At 38.3% G+C, this 14,952-nt stretch overlaps 2 protein-coding genes across 4 annotated transcripts; both read right to left on the reverse strand.

Moving 5' to 3' along the window:
- Window positions 1–1,880: 1,880 nt before the first annotated feature.
- malsu1 (mitochondrial assembly of ribosomal large subunit 1) lies at window positions 1,881–5,329 on the reverse strand. The gene is made up of 4 exons (XM_030750665.1): window positions 4,935–5,329; window positions 3,368–3,543; window positions 3,198–3,279; window positions 1,881–3,106 (listed from the first exon to the last, which is right to left on the reverse strand). Exons 1-4 carry the CDS (start codon window positions 5,260–5,262, stop codon window positions 2,952–2,954), a joined length of 741 nt encoding a protein of 246 aa, XP_030606525.1. The 5' UTR covers window positions 5,263–5,329; the 3' UTR covers window positions 1,881–2,951.
- A 2,752-nt stretch (window positions 5,330–8,081) lies between these two features.
- Window positions 8,082–14,223, reverse strand: smpd5 (sphingomyelin phosphodiesterase 5). Of its 3 annotated transcripts, none has more exons than XM_030749970.1 (9): window positions 14,031–14,223; window positions 12,293–12,999; window positions 11,783–12,148; window positions 11,083–11,158; window positions 10,748–10,888; window positions 10,559–10,648; window positions 10,376–10,439; window positions 8,732–8,891; window positions 8,082–8,448 (listed from the first exon to the last, which is right to left on the reverse strand). In XM_030749970.1, the coding sequence occupies exons 2-9, from the start codon at window positions 12,896–12,898 to the stop codon at window positions 8,341–8,343; spliced, it is 1,611 nt and encodes a 536-aa protein (XP_030605830.1). In that variant the 5' UTR covers window positions 12,899–12,999; window positions 14,031–14,223; the 3' UTR covers window positions 8,082–8,340. The 3 variants fall into 3 exon arrangements, with proteins under 3 accessions (XP_030605830.1, XP_030605829.1, XP_030605828.1); XM_030749969.1 differs by having other exon boundaries at window positions 11,783–12,151; XM_030749968.1 differs by having other exon boundaries at window positions 11,783–12,999.
- Between the last annotated feature and the right edge of the window lie 729 nt (window positions 14,224–14,952).

A 14,952-nucleotide genomic window follows, 5' to 3' on the forward strand; every position in this document is an offset into this window, starting at 1 on the left:
AGATGGACTTTTAGCTGAGGACCAAAGCTAAAACTGTGGTTGGAGGTTGTGGTACATAAATTATTTATTCCAGCCAGTTGCACAGGGTAATAATTACGAGCTACTAAACAGTATACTCTTTTCTTTGTGTAGCATTAGGCTGCCCAAAGACAATAATAGAACTTAATTGCATATACACTTTGGTAATGTATGTGAACAGAAGTAGACTGTGTACTTTGTATAATAATGAATCATGCAAGACTCAAACTGTGCTGCTGCTATTTGCTAATTAACCTCCCTTTTCTTCAAAATCTCCTCCATAGTAGCACCTGGTCCCTAATGGGCACAAAACAGCTGTAGAGATAATGAGAATATTATCTGTAGCAGCAACTTTTGAGTGGAACAAAAAAACTAATTTTTCACACTGCAATTTTCCCTCTAGTCTTTTTTTAATTCACTAAAAATAAGGTCATTTAATAGCAATTCATTGCTATATTACAATACAGAACAATGCTATTAAAAATAATTATTAGTCTTATTTTTTACTTAAACTACTATATAACTAAGTATGATATGAAGTCCAGCTGCTCACATCTCAGTGGGTTTCTAATGGGTATATACTGTAGCGGGAAACTATACTATACTGCTTTTAAACATTAGTGTGACTCATTCTTCATATTCCAATCATGTGCAAGCAGCACAACCACAAGTTACAAAAACATTCAGACACCAGGTCCAGTCAGCTCTGTGCAGGCATCTCCTGCCTCATTACATTTTCACATTTAGCTAATGTCCTGACAATAAGTCAATGAAGCGCAATGCTTGCATGCGAGGAAGTTATGAGGATACAGTGCACGTTGTATCAGTGCTTCTGTGTATGTTCTGGCCTAGGTTCTACCTCCAGGCTCTGTATTCAGAGCTGTAAATGTCAAAATGTCCAAAAGTCTACTTATCATTTTTTTTTTCATCACAACACCAGAAATGTCTTTAAAAAAAATTGTAGAAGACATACTGATTGAAAACAGGTGGACTCTTAATTTGCACATTCTAATCAACTTAGATGTAGATTAGGCTTACTGTTGAGTCTTTTACTGCATGTAAGTGCCTCAAGGAACTTTATATTCTAAGGTAAAGACTATACAATAATTACAGACTAGGTTTCAAACTATATCTCAAATCTTAATTTTTTTTTTCTACTGCTAGCAAGTTTAAATGTTAAAGGGCTCTTGCTTTTCAGACCGGGCTTCCAGGCTGATCCGGATCCTGCACATTTAGTCCGTTCAACAGCAATGTTTGTTTCTCCTTTCTCCTCACCTCCACATCACATTAATTATCAATAACACATCTAGTAGTAAAAAAAAAAAACATTTATTTAAACAGTCTAAATAGGATAAAACATGCAGTTTTCATCAGCAAACTCTAAAGAGTCATTTAAACACACTATCATTTTACAAACACCATATTCTGCCCAGTGATGTCAAACAGTATGAAAAATAGAAATGCTGTTAGTTTTATGCCCAATGTAACAGAACTCAAACCTTTCAAAAAAGTTCCAACTCATGTCTCATCAGTCCATAGAATATTTTCTCAAAAATCTTTGTCACCAAGATGTTTTTTGGCAAATATGTACCTTTGAGTATCTTTTTGGTCATTTTGATTTATTTATTGCCTTGGAATTCTCCCATGGATGCCATTTCTGTCCAATGGCTTTCTAATCGTTGAATCATGAACTCTAACCTTAACTGAGGTAAGTGAGGCCTGCAGTTCTTTATATGTCATTCTGGGTTCTTGTGACCTCTTGGATGAGTCATCCGTCTGCTCTTGGAGTAATTTTGGTAGGATGGTCACTCCTGGGAAGGTTCACCACTGCAAGTTTTCTCCATTTGTGGATAATGGCTCACTGTGGTTCACTGGAGTCCCAAAGCCTTAGAAATGGTTTTGCAACTTTTTCCAGACTGACAGATGTCAGTGACTGTTTCCTCAGTGTTTCTTTAGATGGTGGGGTGATAGTTGCTTTTTGAGATCATTTAGCCTACTTTGTTAACAGTGGTTGTGGTTCATCGCAGTTATCATGTGACAAAAAAACTGTAGCATAGCCACCACTTCATCTTATCATATAGGTCATGTCAGTAACATGCTTTCTGTATCTGCAAATCTGTAAGAGCTTGTGTCTGAGTGGTGTATGTGTTATAAGAGAATGTGGGGCACTGAGCATAGGTCTGCACAATTTGTTGTTTATAACTGCCTATTTGATCTCATAATTTGTTCTAGTTTCTATGGTCTTGCTTTAGTTAGTGAAAAGTCACATAACATTAGCAAGTGCACATGCATTCAAATGCACTAGAAAGCAGATTAAGACAAACAGCTACTTATCTCACTACTGTTTCTCTGCAGGGTTTTGCAGAATGGTATTCAGTCAAGTTTAAGATGAGTTGTTTTAGTCAAATGTGGTAAGCCCCCCCCCATCAATATACATAAATGGAAACTCAAACTCACATTTAAGACACTGCTTGAGTGAACCACCACCTGCACAGCTGTGCTGAGAGTGTTGTAAGCATTGGGCTCAGTGCACACTTTCCTGGACAAACTGTGATGCCACAATTTCTAAATTGCTCAGTTTTTCCCCCTTTCTTTTTCTGACCTATTCTCTTTAAAAACCCAAATGTCAGTGAGATAGTAGCTCATCCAGCTCACATTCTGGCCATCACAATTAACAGGTTTTTGCTTGTAAAACAACAAATGTGACCTTGACTTCGAGCACAATTTGAATGAAGACCCATTAGGTGATCATTGTGCACAGATTTCACTAACATCTAGAAGGAGATCAATACATACTGATACAGTATGTTGGTTGGGTTTCAGCATGTTTGTCACTCAAATGTATTTTTGGTTTTAGACAATAAAGAATGCATCCAAAGTTAAAAAGAAGTAGTTCAGCCTGGGCCCATCTTATTATTTAGTCTTAGATGTTGTCACTTTGTGACTTCAACATCAAGTATGAAATCTTCTGGAAGCGTCTCCGTTGGGATGATCTTCAGCTGCTCATCGTAGCTGCGGAGAGTCCACAGTTTCTCCAGTTCATACACATCCCTAGTCTCTGGCAGCATGAAATGAACAACCATATTACCTGAGACAAAGAAATATGGATACTAGTGACTTTAATACATAGTAAAGACAGTGGACATTAATCATTAAATAGATACTAAGGATATGCATACCAAAGTCAATACACATCCAATCCTCTGCATCCTTCCCTTCAATCTTGACATTTGGATCTCCATCTTTCTTCAGAAACTTGTACTGAAGTAAAAGCATCCTTTTTATCAATTTTAAGAATACTTATATTTTGCATACAACATCTAACAAAGAATAAACAAAGGTAAGTTACCACTTTAATGGCATAAAGTGCCATTGCGCGGAGGTGCCTTGGTGACACACCACTGACAACAATGAAGTACTCAGAATATTTGATGTGTTCTGGTACTTTAATCACACAGAGGTCCACAGCATTTTCCTGACGCAGAAGAGACACCAGCACATCAAGACTGAAAGTCTCCAAGGATCCTTGACAAAAAGAAACATTCTGTAAGAAAATTGTAAAGCACTATATATAGGATCACAGGGATCCTATATCCTTTGAGTCACTGCAACTCAAAGGATGTTTGGAAAAAGACATCTAACAGAAACACCATACTGGTACTTTCAACATGGCAAAACTGCATTTACCTGTAGAACACAGTACCATTTTCTAGAAAATATCATTTTATATGAGCTGGTGTTTTGGGTTGTAGGCTGCACGTTTTGGTTGTAATCGTCAGATATTAATTGTTGCTTATTTGATATATGAGTGCAAATACCCTTCAAATTGTGATGTCATACATTTGCATTTCTTCTAATACCAGTTTTTAAGTGTTACATGTGTAATGCTTTTCAGTTTGCATGTCCAAAAACTATAAAAGTTAATACTGATATTTCTACTTCTTTTGCAGACTGGAGCCACTTTTCATGGCATTTATTTATATTTTTTTAATTAATTAATTAATTTTATTGTTGTCTTATTTAACATTTATCTGTATATAAAAATGAAGAGATTTGCCAAAAGAAAATAAGTTTACAGGGGGTAAACCACAACAGTTGGTAATTATAACAATTCTGTAGTGTGCGTAACAGGGGAAAAAAGTTAAACAGTTCCCTTCAAAGCTGTATATCTTTTATTAATTGTGAACACTTCACAAAGATGATGAGATAATAAAGTTGTAGAAACAATCATAAAAAACTAGCATGTAACAGATGTAACTTTTGCCAGCAGCGCACAACTTTTAGCTGTTTGACTGTGGCTGAGCCAAACAAGCCAAGTAACTCAGGATTAGAGGGCAATCTAATCTACCAAAATAAGGTGATATGACTGGATTATGACTGAGGACTAATATTATTTATATAATACTGGTTTATATCATCAGTCGCAAATCTCTGGATTTGACTAGTTAATCAATGGACATTTATAGTTATGATCATAATCAATATTCTGATTATTGTTAATTATTTAAAAAAATGCAAAACATATGCTTCCCAGATGAAGTAACTATTTGTTTTTCTTTGTCTTATATGTAAGTAAGTATAGGCTATTTGAGGTCTGGATATCAGTTCGTGCTGTAGGAAATGTTAATCTTCACTATTAACTGCCAAAGTATATTTAACGATAATTAGCGGGTTAAAAAAAAAAAAAAAAAAAAAAAAAAAACAGACCAAGAAGTGATGTCTTCAAATTTGTAGTTTTTTGTCAGACACAATAAGTAGCATTATGCTTTTTTCCTTCCAAAGCCCCAACCTGAACATACAACATACAGTTATCACCACAGGTTCACATAATACATCATTCTGCTGTCACATATGGTGAAGAAATTAAACAAATGGTCCTGAAACCTTAACACTTCTTACCCACTCTCAATACTTACTCTGACTAAAGGAGCTCTTTTCGCTGCTATTATCGTGTAGCTCATGTGAATCATCTTCAATCACGCCGCTGCTCTCTGAATTTCGGCTCTTTTCGCTTTCTGAATAACATCTTTTTATATCAAAATAGGACGCTGAGTGACGCCAGCGTTGACATGAGGGTAGACTTGCTGTAAAATGTTGAGGCAGAGACAGGCTAAGGCACCGAGCCTTGGGGGTGGAACAAGCGCTTTCAAAGGGCTCTGTTCGCGTCAGTAAAACACTACGTATAAATACCGAGGACAACAACTTCCTTGAGCGACAGAGTAAATTCATGGTCTTCACTTGCATATTATTACAATATCACGGCAAACAGCTACCCACGAGTTTACGAAGAGCTAAAAACAGGAAGTGTTTCTTGTCCTTGGCTTTTGATTGGTTCTTATAGACTTTTCGTTGGCTTTTCAAGGTCGTGCTTGGGAAAAAAATAAATAGCTCCCCCTATCGGCAACCAAAGCGATTCGACCCAAAAATCAGGGTGTCGATTTTGCACTGCTTTACACAAGAGCTGGCAACTGCCCTGTGATTTACTTTGTCTTGACTGTTGATACTACTTTAAAGATGTGAGTTGGAAATTACATTTCAGTGCTGAAGTAGCTAAAAGACTTCATTACAGTTATTAAATGATCACAAAATTTTAATCACCTGCATTGCACTAAATGGCAATCACAATTTTATTCATATAGCATATTGTTACAAGTAAACTTGGTGTGCTTAATATGAAAGATAAAAACCTATGTGGGTCTAAAACGCCTTAAGGCAATCAAAACAACAAAATAAAAATTTACAAAGAAATAAAATACTAGTTAGCACACACAGCAAAACCACAAAAAAAAAAAAGAAAAAAGAAAAACGCTTTAAAAAACTTACAGAAGGATTTTTTTGGGAATTCTGTATTGAACTGTGAGCCAATGAACTGACTTCATTACTGGGATAATATGTTCAAATTCCTGTGTATGCATAAGGACTCTGGATGCATTCTGAATAAGCTGAAGTCATCCTATTGATGATTTGGATCCTTTTTCAAACAGAGCATTATCAAGCTAACCTGTTTGATATGAACCCATGGACCAGTTTCTCTGAGTCAGGTTGAGATAAGAATTTTCTGGTGATCTTATTAATGTGATTATCAAAACTGAGTTCACTGTCCAAAATTATGCCAAGCATACTGACTTGTTTACTGTGTTTCAGAGAAAGGGATGATAAATATGAACAAATGTTCTGTCTCTGACAACTTATTAATTTCTGTATGGGGATAAGGACATCAGAGGAAAATGATAGTTACAACTGTTTATGATCTGCAAAAGAGTGGTCGGATATGATTATTAATGACCTATATAACATACCAAGTGGGACCATGTAAAGGTTAAATGTCTTTTTTCAGCTGAGGCAGCTCTCCAAAGTTGAGCCTGTTATATCTTTTCGAGATTTAGAGAGAGAGTCTTACATGCATTTGTGACCACTTGCCTTGATAACTGTAATGCACTTTATGTCAGTGTTGACCAAGCTTCACTGTCGCACTTACAAATGGTCCAGAATGCTGCTGCTCGTCTGCTGACAGGGACATGTAAACATAAGCACATTACCCCTGTTTTTCCTTCTTTACACTCCAATTTAGAGTGATCTTTTCTTCTTTATTTGTTTGCTTTTAAAGTTTTGAGCAGCCTGGCTCCCATGTACCTGGCAGACCTTTAACACATACAGGTGCTGGTCATAAAATTAGAATATCATGAAAAAGTTGATTTATTTCATTAATTCCATTCAAAAACTGAAACTTGTATATTATATTCATTCATTACACACAGACTGATATATTTCAAATGTTTGTTTCTTTTAATTTTGATGATTATAACTGACAACTAATGAAAACCCCAAATTCAGGATCTCAGAAAATGAGAATATTGTGAAAAGGTTCAATATTGAATACACCCCTCAAAGGTCTCTCAGATGGGCTGACCAGTTACTTCTTGCTGTCCCTATGTCGACACTTCTACACCGGGGGGGACTGAGCTTTTGCTACTGTGGCCCCCATATTGGGCTGGCCCCAACAGAGGTTTTTATGTCATGTTTAAAAACACACTTTTTCTCTAAGGCATTTCAAAATTAATACTAGTATCTACTCAGTTTTGGTCACTTTTTAGTCTTAGTCATTTTAGTTTTATTTATTGTACACACTGTTTGCAGTTTTTAATTTTTGTTAATTAACTGTCATATTTTATTGCTATCATGTCGTTGTTCAACTCTGTTTGTCTTCTTTAAAGTGCTCAACAAATAAAGTTGGATTGGAAGATTAAAGAGCAATGGACCAAGAACAGACCCTTGAGGAACCCCTAATTTAATTTTTATTTGTGCAGATCTAAAACATAAACACTTCTATCCTTTAGATATGATGAAACACACTCGAGAATCAAAGAGGATGTTTGGTTGTTCTTGTCCACTACCCAGTGGATGTGCAATTGCATTAAGATCTGCAGACTCTGCCTATTGTGTCAGCAGCTTGGTTCCTTCTTTTGAGCAACTCACAAGTGAAGGTCATTGTCCTGCTGCTGTCTGGAGGTGCCTTTGGGGTAACATTGTTTAGGTGGGTGGTTTGCATCAAAATATCCACATAAATGCAAGGACTCAAGGTTTTCCAGCAGAACATTTAATTGTAGGTATTCATTTCACTTGCCATATTTCATTGTTGTGGCTCATCACATGAGACGCTGCAGCTCCTAAATTGGAGTTGTTATATATTCATTACGGTAATTTTTTTTTTTTTTATTTAATTTAAATTAGATTTTCAGTGACATTTAAATCACTCAGGTCTTTAGTTTATACTTACCTTGTCAAATGCTACTTTAAATAACTGTTTTATTTGTAAGTAGGGTAAGAATGCTATGGTTTTCTATAAGAGAAAACAAAAGTGTTACCTACTAATCCACTGTTAGTCAAAGTTTTTGTTCATTAGAATTCTAACGATGTGCTGTCAACATTTTGTCTAGCTGTTGAGTGAAAGTCATGTCAGTAAATGGTGACTGCTATGTTGGAAGGGCAAGTGAAATAATGCACCTCATAAATGATGGAAAATTACACACAAAAAGACACTGTATAAAATTAATTATTTGCATTTATTTTGGTAGGAAAAAGTGCTGGGAGAATCCTCCTGTTGTATAAAATCAACACCTCTATTCTGAACAACCCCAAATATATTAAATTGTATAGATTATAAAACCTTAATACTATAAATCTGTATAAATTTTACCTGAGGTATAATCTTATTGGTCAGAACAGTCACTGATATTACAAATTCAAGCATATAATCAAAACACTGTTGTACCTGTACAGAGTAAAGCAGTGCACATTGTGTACTGTTGTTTGAATGAGTCCTCATTCATCAGCAGATTCTGAGTCCATAACTACATTCAGTTTCAGTCCCACAGGAATATGGTCCGTAAGCCCAGCCAGCTGAGTTATAAAGGTCACCTCTTCGATTTCCTAAATAGAAACAAGAGTTTATGTATTTTTTATGATGCGTTATTTTACTAAATGGGAAGTAACTATACAGCTGTCAGTATTTCTGCAATTTGCAAATATTTCCTGAATTATCTACACATTTGGCATTTCAATTCAATTTTATTAATATAGTGCAAAATCACAGCAAACAGCCGCCTCAAGGCACTTTATACTATAAGGTAAAGACCATACAATAAAATAAATGCACATAAGCAACTGAGAAGAAAGGGAGGACAGAACAGAGGGAAGTAAAAGAGTCACATACTGTTTGGCAATGCTTTGAAATGGAGCTTTCACGATTCAGGATGTAGTCGATCCGGCGTCCAATCCACGGCTGGTCAGTTTCAGGGTAAACCAACGGAGAGCCCCCCGAAGGAACAGGAGGGGCGATGTACTTCTTTCTCAGATCCTCGTTTTCCAAAGTTCTACAAGAACACGAAAAAGACAGAGTAGGTTGCCATGACAATGTAACCAGTAAAGTGTGTAAATAGTTCAATTCTCTTTTATTTATATAGCACCAACTCACAACAAACAGTTGCCTCAAATGGCTCTATGTTGTAAGGTCAAGACCATACAATAATACAGAGAAAACCCAACAATCATAATGACCCCCTGTGAGCAGCACTTGGCAACAGTGGGAAGGAAAAACTCCCTTTTAACAGGAAGAAACCTCCAGCAGAACCAGGCTCAGGGAGGGGCAGCTGTCTGCTGTGACCAGTTGGGGGTGAGGGGAGGGAGACAGGAATAAAGACATGCTATGCAAGAGAGCCAGAGATTAATAATAACTAATGATTAAATAAAGAGTGAAGTATAAACAGAGTGAAAAGAGGTGAATGAAACGAACCCCTCAGTGCATTGTGGGAATCCCCAGCAGCCTACACCTATTGCAGCATAACTAAGGGAGGGCTCAAGGTCACCTGATCCAGCCCTAACTATAAGCTTGATCCAAAAGGAAAGTTTTAAGCCTAATCTTAAAAATAGAGAGGGTGTCTGTCTCCCAAATCCAAACTGGAAGCTGGCTCCACAGAAGAGGCGCCTGAAAGCTGAAGGCTCTGCCTCCCATTCTACTTTTAAATACCCTAGGAACCACAAGTAAGCCAGCAGCCTGAGAGTGAAGTGCTCTATTGAGGTAATATGGTACTATGAAGTCTTTAAGATAAGGTGGGGTCTGATTATTCAAGACCTTGTATATGAGAAGAATAATTTTATATCAATTCTGGATCTGACAGGGAGCCAATGAAGAGAAGTCAATATGGGAGAAATATGCTCTTGCTTTCTAGTACCTGTCAGTACTCTCGCTGAAGCATTTTGTATCAGCTGAAGGCTTTCAGGGCAACCTGATAGTAACGAATTACAATAGTCCAGCCTAGAAGTAATAAATGCATGAATTAACTTTTCAGCATCACTCTGAGACAGGATGTTTCTAATTTTAGAAATACTGCACAAATGCAAGAAAGTGGTCCTAAATATTTATTTAATATGTGCATTGAGGGATATATCCTGGTTAAAAATTACTTCAAGTTTCCTCAGTGTTACTGGGTAATTCCATCCAGAGTAACTATCTGGTTAGACACCACGTTGCTAAGATTTATGGAGCCGGGTACAATAACCTCAGTTTTATCTGAATTTAGAAGCAGGAAATTAGAGGTCATCCAATCCTTTGTTTTAAAACATTCCTACAGTTCAACTTATTGTGTCATCTGGTTTCATGGATAGATAAAGCTGAGTATCATCTGTATAGCAATTAAAATATATGCTATGCCTTCATATAATACTGCCTAAGGGAAGCATGTATAGTGTAAACAGAATTGGTCCTAGCACAGAACTCTGTGGAACTCCATAATTAATTGTGGAGTATGCAGAAAAGACAGAAGCATCGAGTAGTGGTCTCCTGAAAACAGCTGAGTACCTCTGGAGATTTTCTGAGGTATTTATGTCGTCTTCATACAATGTGGGCTGCTCCAGCAGAGTGCCTTCAAAAACAAACCGTAGAAATTCTCTGGTCATTGTTAACATTTATCATATATTAATAATACATGATAACACATTATAAAGTAATTTTTGCAGTTTGCTGTGTATAAATAGTACAAACCGATGACCCAGGGTTTCTCCTTTCCAGGTCCTGCCCTGCAAGGGTCTCTGTATTCCTCAAACAGAGAGTGATTCTGTTCCAGGGTATCATCTACAAAAATAATTAAAATAACACTTGATTAAAACAACGTATTAAAAAAATATATAAATCTATTAACAAAATAATTTCTTGCATGAAACACCAACACACCAGGTGAGCAGTTGTCAAAGTTGAAATCCCCGCAGAGCACATCAAAAACAACATCTTCATCAGGCTGTTTGTTGGCAGCTTGAAACTCACCAATCCACTTCATTACCATGTCTAACTGGATACAGCGAATTTCCCCTTCACCTGATAGGAACACAAATGGCTCTCAGAAACATGATAACACAAGACAGGAGACTCTCATAAACATCTAGATATGGATATATAGATAGAGATAAAGATAAGTAGATAGAGATAAACAAAAAAAAAAAAAAAAAAGAAAAGAAAAGGCAAACATTTTGAGTTAATTTGAGCAAACCAAATCAGAAATTGGGAATCACCCGCTGGCGCATGAAGGTGTGTGCAGTTAAAATAGCCAACCACTTTCTTCTGCTTCTGGCTCTGCCCAATAAGCACCTGGGAATTTAAAAAAACAATCATGGCATCATATTTTCAGTTTGTTCAAGCCTATTTTACATAAATAAAAAAAAGAACTCCTAGTGAGTTTATAAATGACATTACAAATCCTTCCTAACTATGTTAACGTGCATATAAATACATTACACAGTATATTTTTGTATGTTTTTTGTTTTTTACCTAAAGAAAAAAAGTCTAATTTCCTGGTAATAAATTCCAATAAAAACAACACTTCCTGCCTCACTAAAATAAGAATGTCTGTTGCTTCATAAGATGCCCCTCCTTATTACACATGCAGTGCAGCTTTATAAACCACAGGTTTCCATCATAAAGTTGCCTAATGGACCAGAATTGACTCCTAAACTTGCTGTCATGTCACAAATTTTGCTCGCAGTTACATGTCTTTGGTTCAGATAAGCTAAGCTCTGATAAAATTTCCCACTGTCAGGACATATATCAGAATCTGGGAACACACTTTATCCCTATTCAGTGGTGCTCATTCTCGACAAACAGATCTGAAGGAAAAAAACAACAACCCCCCCCCCCCCCCCCCCCCCCCCCCCCCCCCCAAAAAAACAAAAACAAAGCACATTGTTGAGAGGAGAGGGACTTAAAGCAATTCACCTTAACAGAAAGCAGCCCCTTGGCAGCTAGTGCATCTTCCCCCCGGCTGTTGGGAAAGCAGTGGTATTGGGCCTCGAGCACAGGGAATCGGCTGGCGAGGAACAGACCACTGTTGAAGAACTTAAAAGAAGAACATCTGCACGGTGGCTGGCAGGCGTACACACCAATGTCATACAGTATATGTCCAAATACAGGCTTTAATGCATTGGTGAGCTTCTGTGCAGCCCTCTTATCAAACACCTCTTCTAGGCACAGTATGTCAACATTGGCTGGAAACAGTGAAGATATCTCCCAGGGAACATCATCCTGCTGGTGGCAGCCCTGAGAGCTCAAAGCTCTGGAAGCATTCCGGTGACTCGATCGGCCCTGCTGGTTAGAGTTACGGTTGGAGTTGAGGAGGGGAGAGGAGGTCTCATTCAAAGGCTCTTCTGGATCATCACAGCGTACATAAACCATATCAGAATTTGAATTTGGATCATGCATTTCAGCTGAGTCGTAACAGTGACTTACAGAGGATTGTCCTTCTCTATCTGTAGCCCCATATGTAGGTGAGCTCACTGCGGGGAGAATGCTGCTGGATGGGCTGAGAGTACCACAGCTGCTGGGGGAGTCAACTAAGATGCGAATATTGGGTCGAGATACGCCCTGCACAATGTGCTGGCCAATAGCAGTTGCCCTGCGTTGAGTGTGGCCTAAGTTGTTGAAGCGAGCGAGGCTGTCAGGCAGCAGACACAGGTTGGCTGAAGCAAAGACAAATGATGCTTTTCCTGTAAGCTCAAAGCCCTTGTTTGTCACCTTATCTGGTGAGGATGGCATCTCTCTGTGGTAGCTAAATGGCCTGCGGCAGGCCTGCAGAGGTGCCCAAAGCAGAAAGCCGAGAAAAGCCAAGGGGGCTGTAGCAAGAAAAAGAATGAAGAAGGTAATGGAGCCAAAAAAAACCTCAAGGGGGTGGAGATAGCATTCTTGCTCCAGTCGCTCAGTTTGCTCCAGAGTGGTGGACTTGCACACAGCAATGAGGCGATCAAGAAACCAGAAACATGGCACGATAAACGCCCATCCCACAGCATGGATGCCTGCAGCAAAGCCATTAGGAAAGGCAGAAGCCTGCAGGGCCATGCTGCTGTACCGTCTCTAAACAACAATCAAGATGAATAACGCCGGGGTTCTCGGCCCGGCCTCATTCCTGTGCAGCGTCTCTCCTTCATGGGCTCCTTACACTGAAACAAGAAAAACGAAACGTGGTCATTCTCAGGAATGACTCACTCTGACTTCATGCCCGTACATGCAGTTGTGGAAAACATGAAACAACTGGCAGCTGTACAGACCTGAAGACAGTATAATCAGATTCACAGGGAACAACAGACCGGCTTATTCCTTGTTCATGCACTACGTCATGATTGCTTTTAAAAAAGCAAAGAGAAAAGCACGCTGGAAACAGCCTTCGTATAATCCAGCTGTCACCATCTGTACAGTTTTTCCTGACCAAAGGTAAAATGAGGCTGCGATCAAAATTTGGCTCAAGTACCACACCTTTATGTATTTACAGATTAAACATACTATCTAAGGTCCATGGGTGTGTGTAAAGTAAAACAGTGCATTTTCTTTTTTTGTTCTAACCTTGTACTGCTGGTTTTTGTTGTTTGGAAAGTACTTATTTGCTATAACACACAATGAAATCAATCTAAAGGATCTGTATACTCTATCAGGGCGTTTACTGCACTGATCTGGTGAAGCATTCATCTTACTGTGAAAATCCAGATTATATTGCAAACCCTGCTTAACAATGGAACACCAGTATGGTGCGTTCAAGGATTCAGGACTATTTCAGACTTTCGCTTTTCATTCCTAGCTACTTTTTGTTTAATACAAAAACCCCGCAATAAATTACACAATACAACTAGATTACACACAAAGTAATATCATGCAAGCAGGATTACATAACTTGAATCATCACGTAGCCTCTTAACAATCAAGAGATGTGAACTTTGTGTCATTGTTCGGCGTATATTCACACAGGTAGAGGAATCTCGGTGAACATAAGCAAAGGTTCTCCCCTCACCGGCCGTGTGCAGGTAAGCTTAAGCTAACAGATTCACTTCATAAATTGGTACTTCTGAATATTTGGCGCAGTAAATTCAGACACTTTGCACATCCTTTATACCGTTCGCGTATTATTTAATTATTACACCCGTGATGTTGCGCTGCTAGCTTAAAATTCCAGCTAACGTGAAAGTCAAGATGGTCTTACCTTAGACGGTCCGTGTGATGACTCTACACAACCTGTTCATGTGTTTTATTTAATTTATTGTATGGTTTTCACATGTTCGGTGGAAACACGTACGGTCTAGCTTAAAAGCAGAAAACCGACAACAGATCAGTAAAGCAGCCCTTTGAACATAAATCCACACCGCTCTTTGCGCCCAGACTGTAACGTTATTAAGCCACACCCCAACAGCGTTGTCATGGTGTCTGCCCCCGTGTGGCACGTGACCTCACCTGGCGCGACCTACAGCAACATCCTCCCTGCTCGCCAAATGACAAACTATTTTAAATTAATATTTATTTCTTAATATGCCGTTTATCTTCCTTGTTGACTGATTCTGGTTTTAGTTTATTTATTAATTGCCAGTTACGTAAATGTAATTAAAATTTGCGATAACAGCGTTAGCCCTACTTGACAAATTATACAGCAAGACTGTCATGCAGGGAAGCTGAGCGTTAGAGGCGGTCTGTAGCTAAAGGAGTGATGAAAGGAGGACCAGAACAGAGGCAACAGGTGAGTGGAGCTGGTGAGTGGAAAATCTGAGAGCCAAGCCAGCCAAAAAAACTACACACAGGTCAACACGAAGGAGAAATCAAGATAACATAGAAGGTGGGCAAGTTACCACAAACAGTAGTAGACACTCTGGCAGAGAGTGACCAAAAAGGAACACAACAAAGTCCTGGTTGTAGGTCTCCCTTAACCCTACACTCATGGCTTGTCACATAAACTTTGTTTTTACTAACAGTGACTATAGCACCCTTGGGACCTGCATTAGGTCTACATCTTTCATTTTGTAGTATCATCACTTTACTATAGGTCCATGACAAACTCACTCATGCTGTATCTCATGATCCTGTCATGGTCCTGTGTCTGGGATCCAGCGTTTATTGTTTTGCACTTTCAAATT

This window comes from Archocentrus centrarchus, chromosome 16 (genome assembly GCF_007364275.1).
Source record: "Archocentrus centrarchus isolate MPI-CPG fArcCen1 chromosome 16, fArcCen1, whole genome shotgun sequence".
Lineage (NCBI taxonomy): Eukaryota > Metazoa > Chordata > Actinopteri > Cichliformes > Cichlidae > Archocentrus > Archocentrus centrarchus.

What these genes read in the sequence shown, in the direction of transcription:
- malsu1 (XM_030750665.1), bottom strand. Translation starts at nt 5,262, where the DNA reads ATGCAAGTGAAGACCATGAATTTACTCTGTCGCTCAAGGAAGTTGTTG. An exon ending in AAAGAGCTCCTTTAGTCAGA is followed by an intron (nt 3,544 to 4,934) that starts GTAAGTATTGAG and finishes CTTTTTGTCAAG; the next exon opens with GATCCTTGGAGACTTTCAGT. An exon ending in CACTTTATGCCATTAAAGTG is followed by an intron (nt 3,280 to 3,367) that starts GTAACTTACCTT and finishes CTTTTACTTCAG; the next exon opens with TACAAGTTTCTGAAGAAAGA.
- smpd5 (XM_030749968.1), bottom strand. Translation starts at nt 12,898, where the DNA reads ATGGCCCTGCAGGCTTCTGCCTTTCCTAATGGCTTTGCTGCAGGCATC. An exon ending in AGGGGCTGCTTTCTGTTAAG is followed by an intron (nt 11,159 to 11,782) that starts GTGAATTGCTTT and finishes TTAAATTCCCAG; the next exon opens with GTGCTTATTGGGCAGAGCCA. An exon ending in CTTTGACAACTGCTCACCTG is followed by an intron (nt 10,649 to 10,747) that starts GTGTGTTGGTGT and finishes TTATTTTTGTAG; the next exon opens with ATGATACCCTGGAACAGAAT.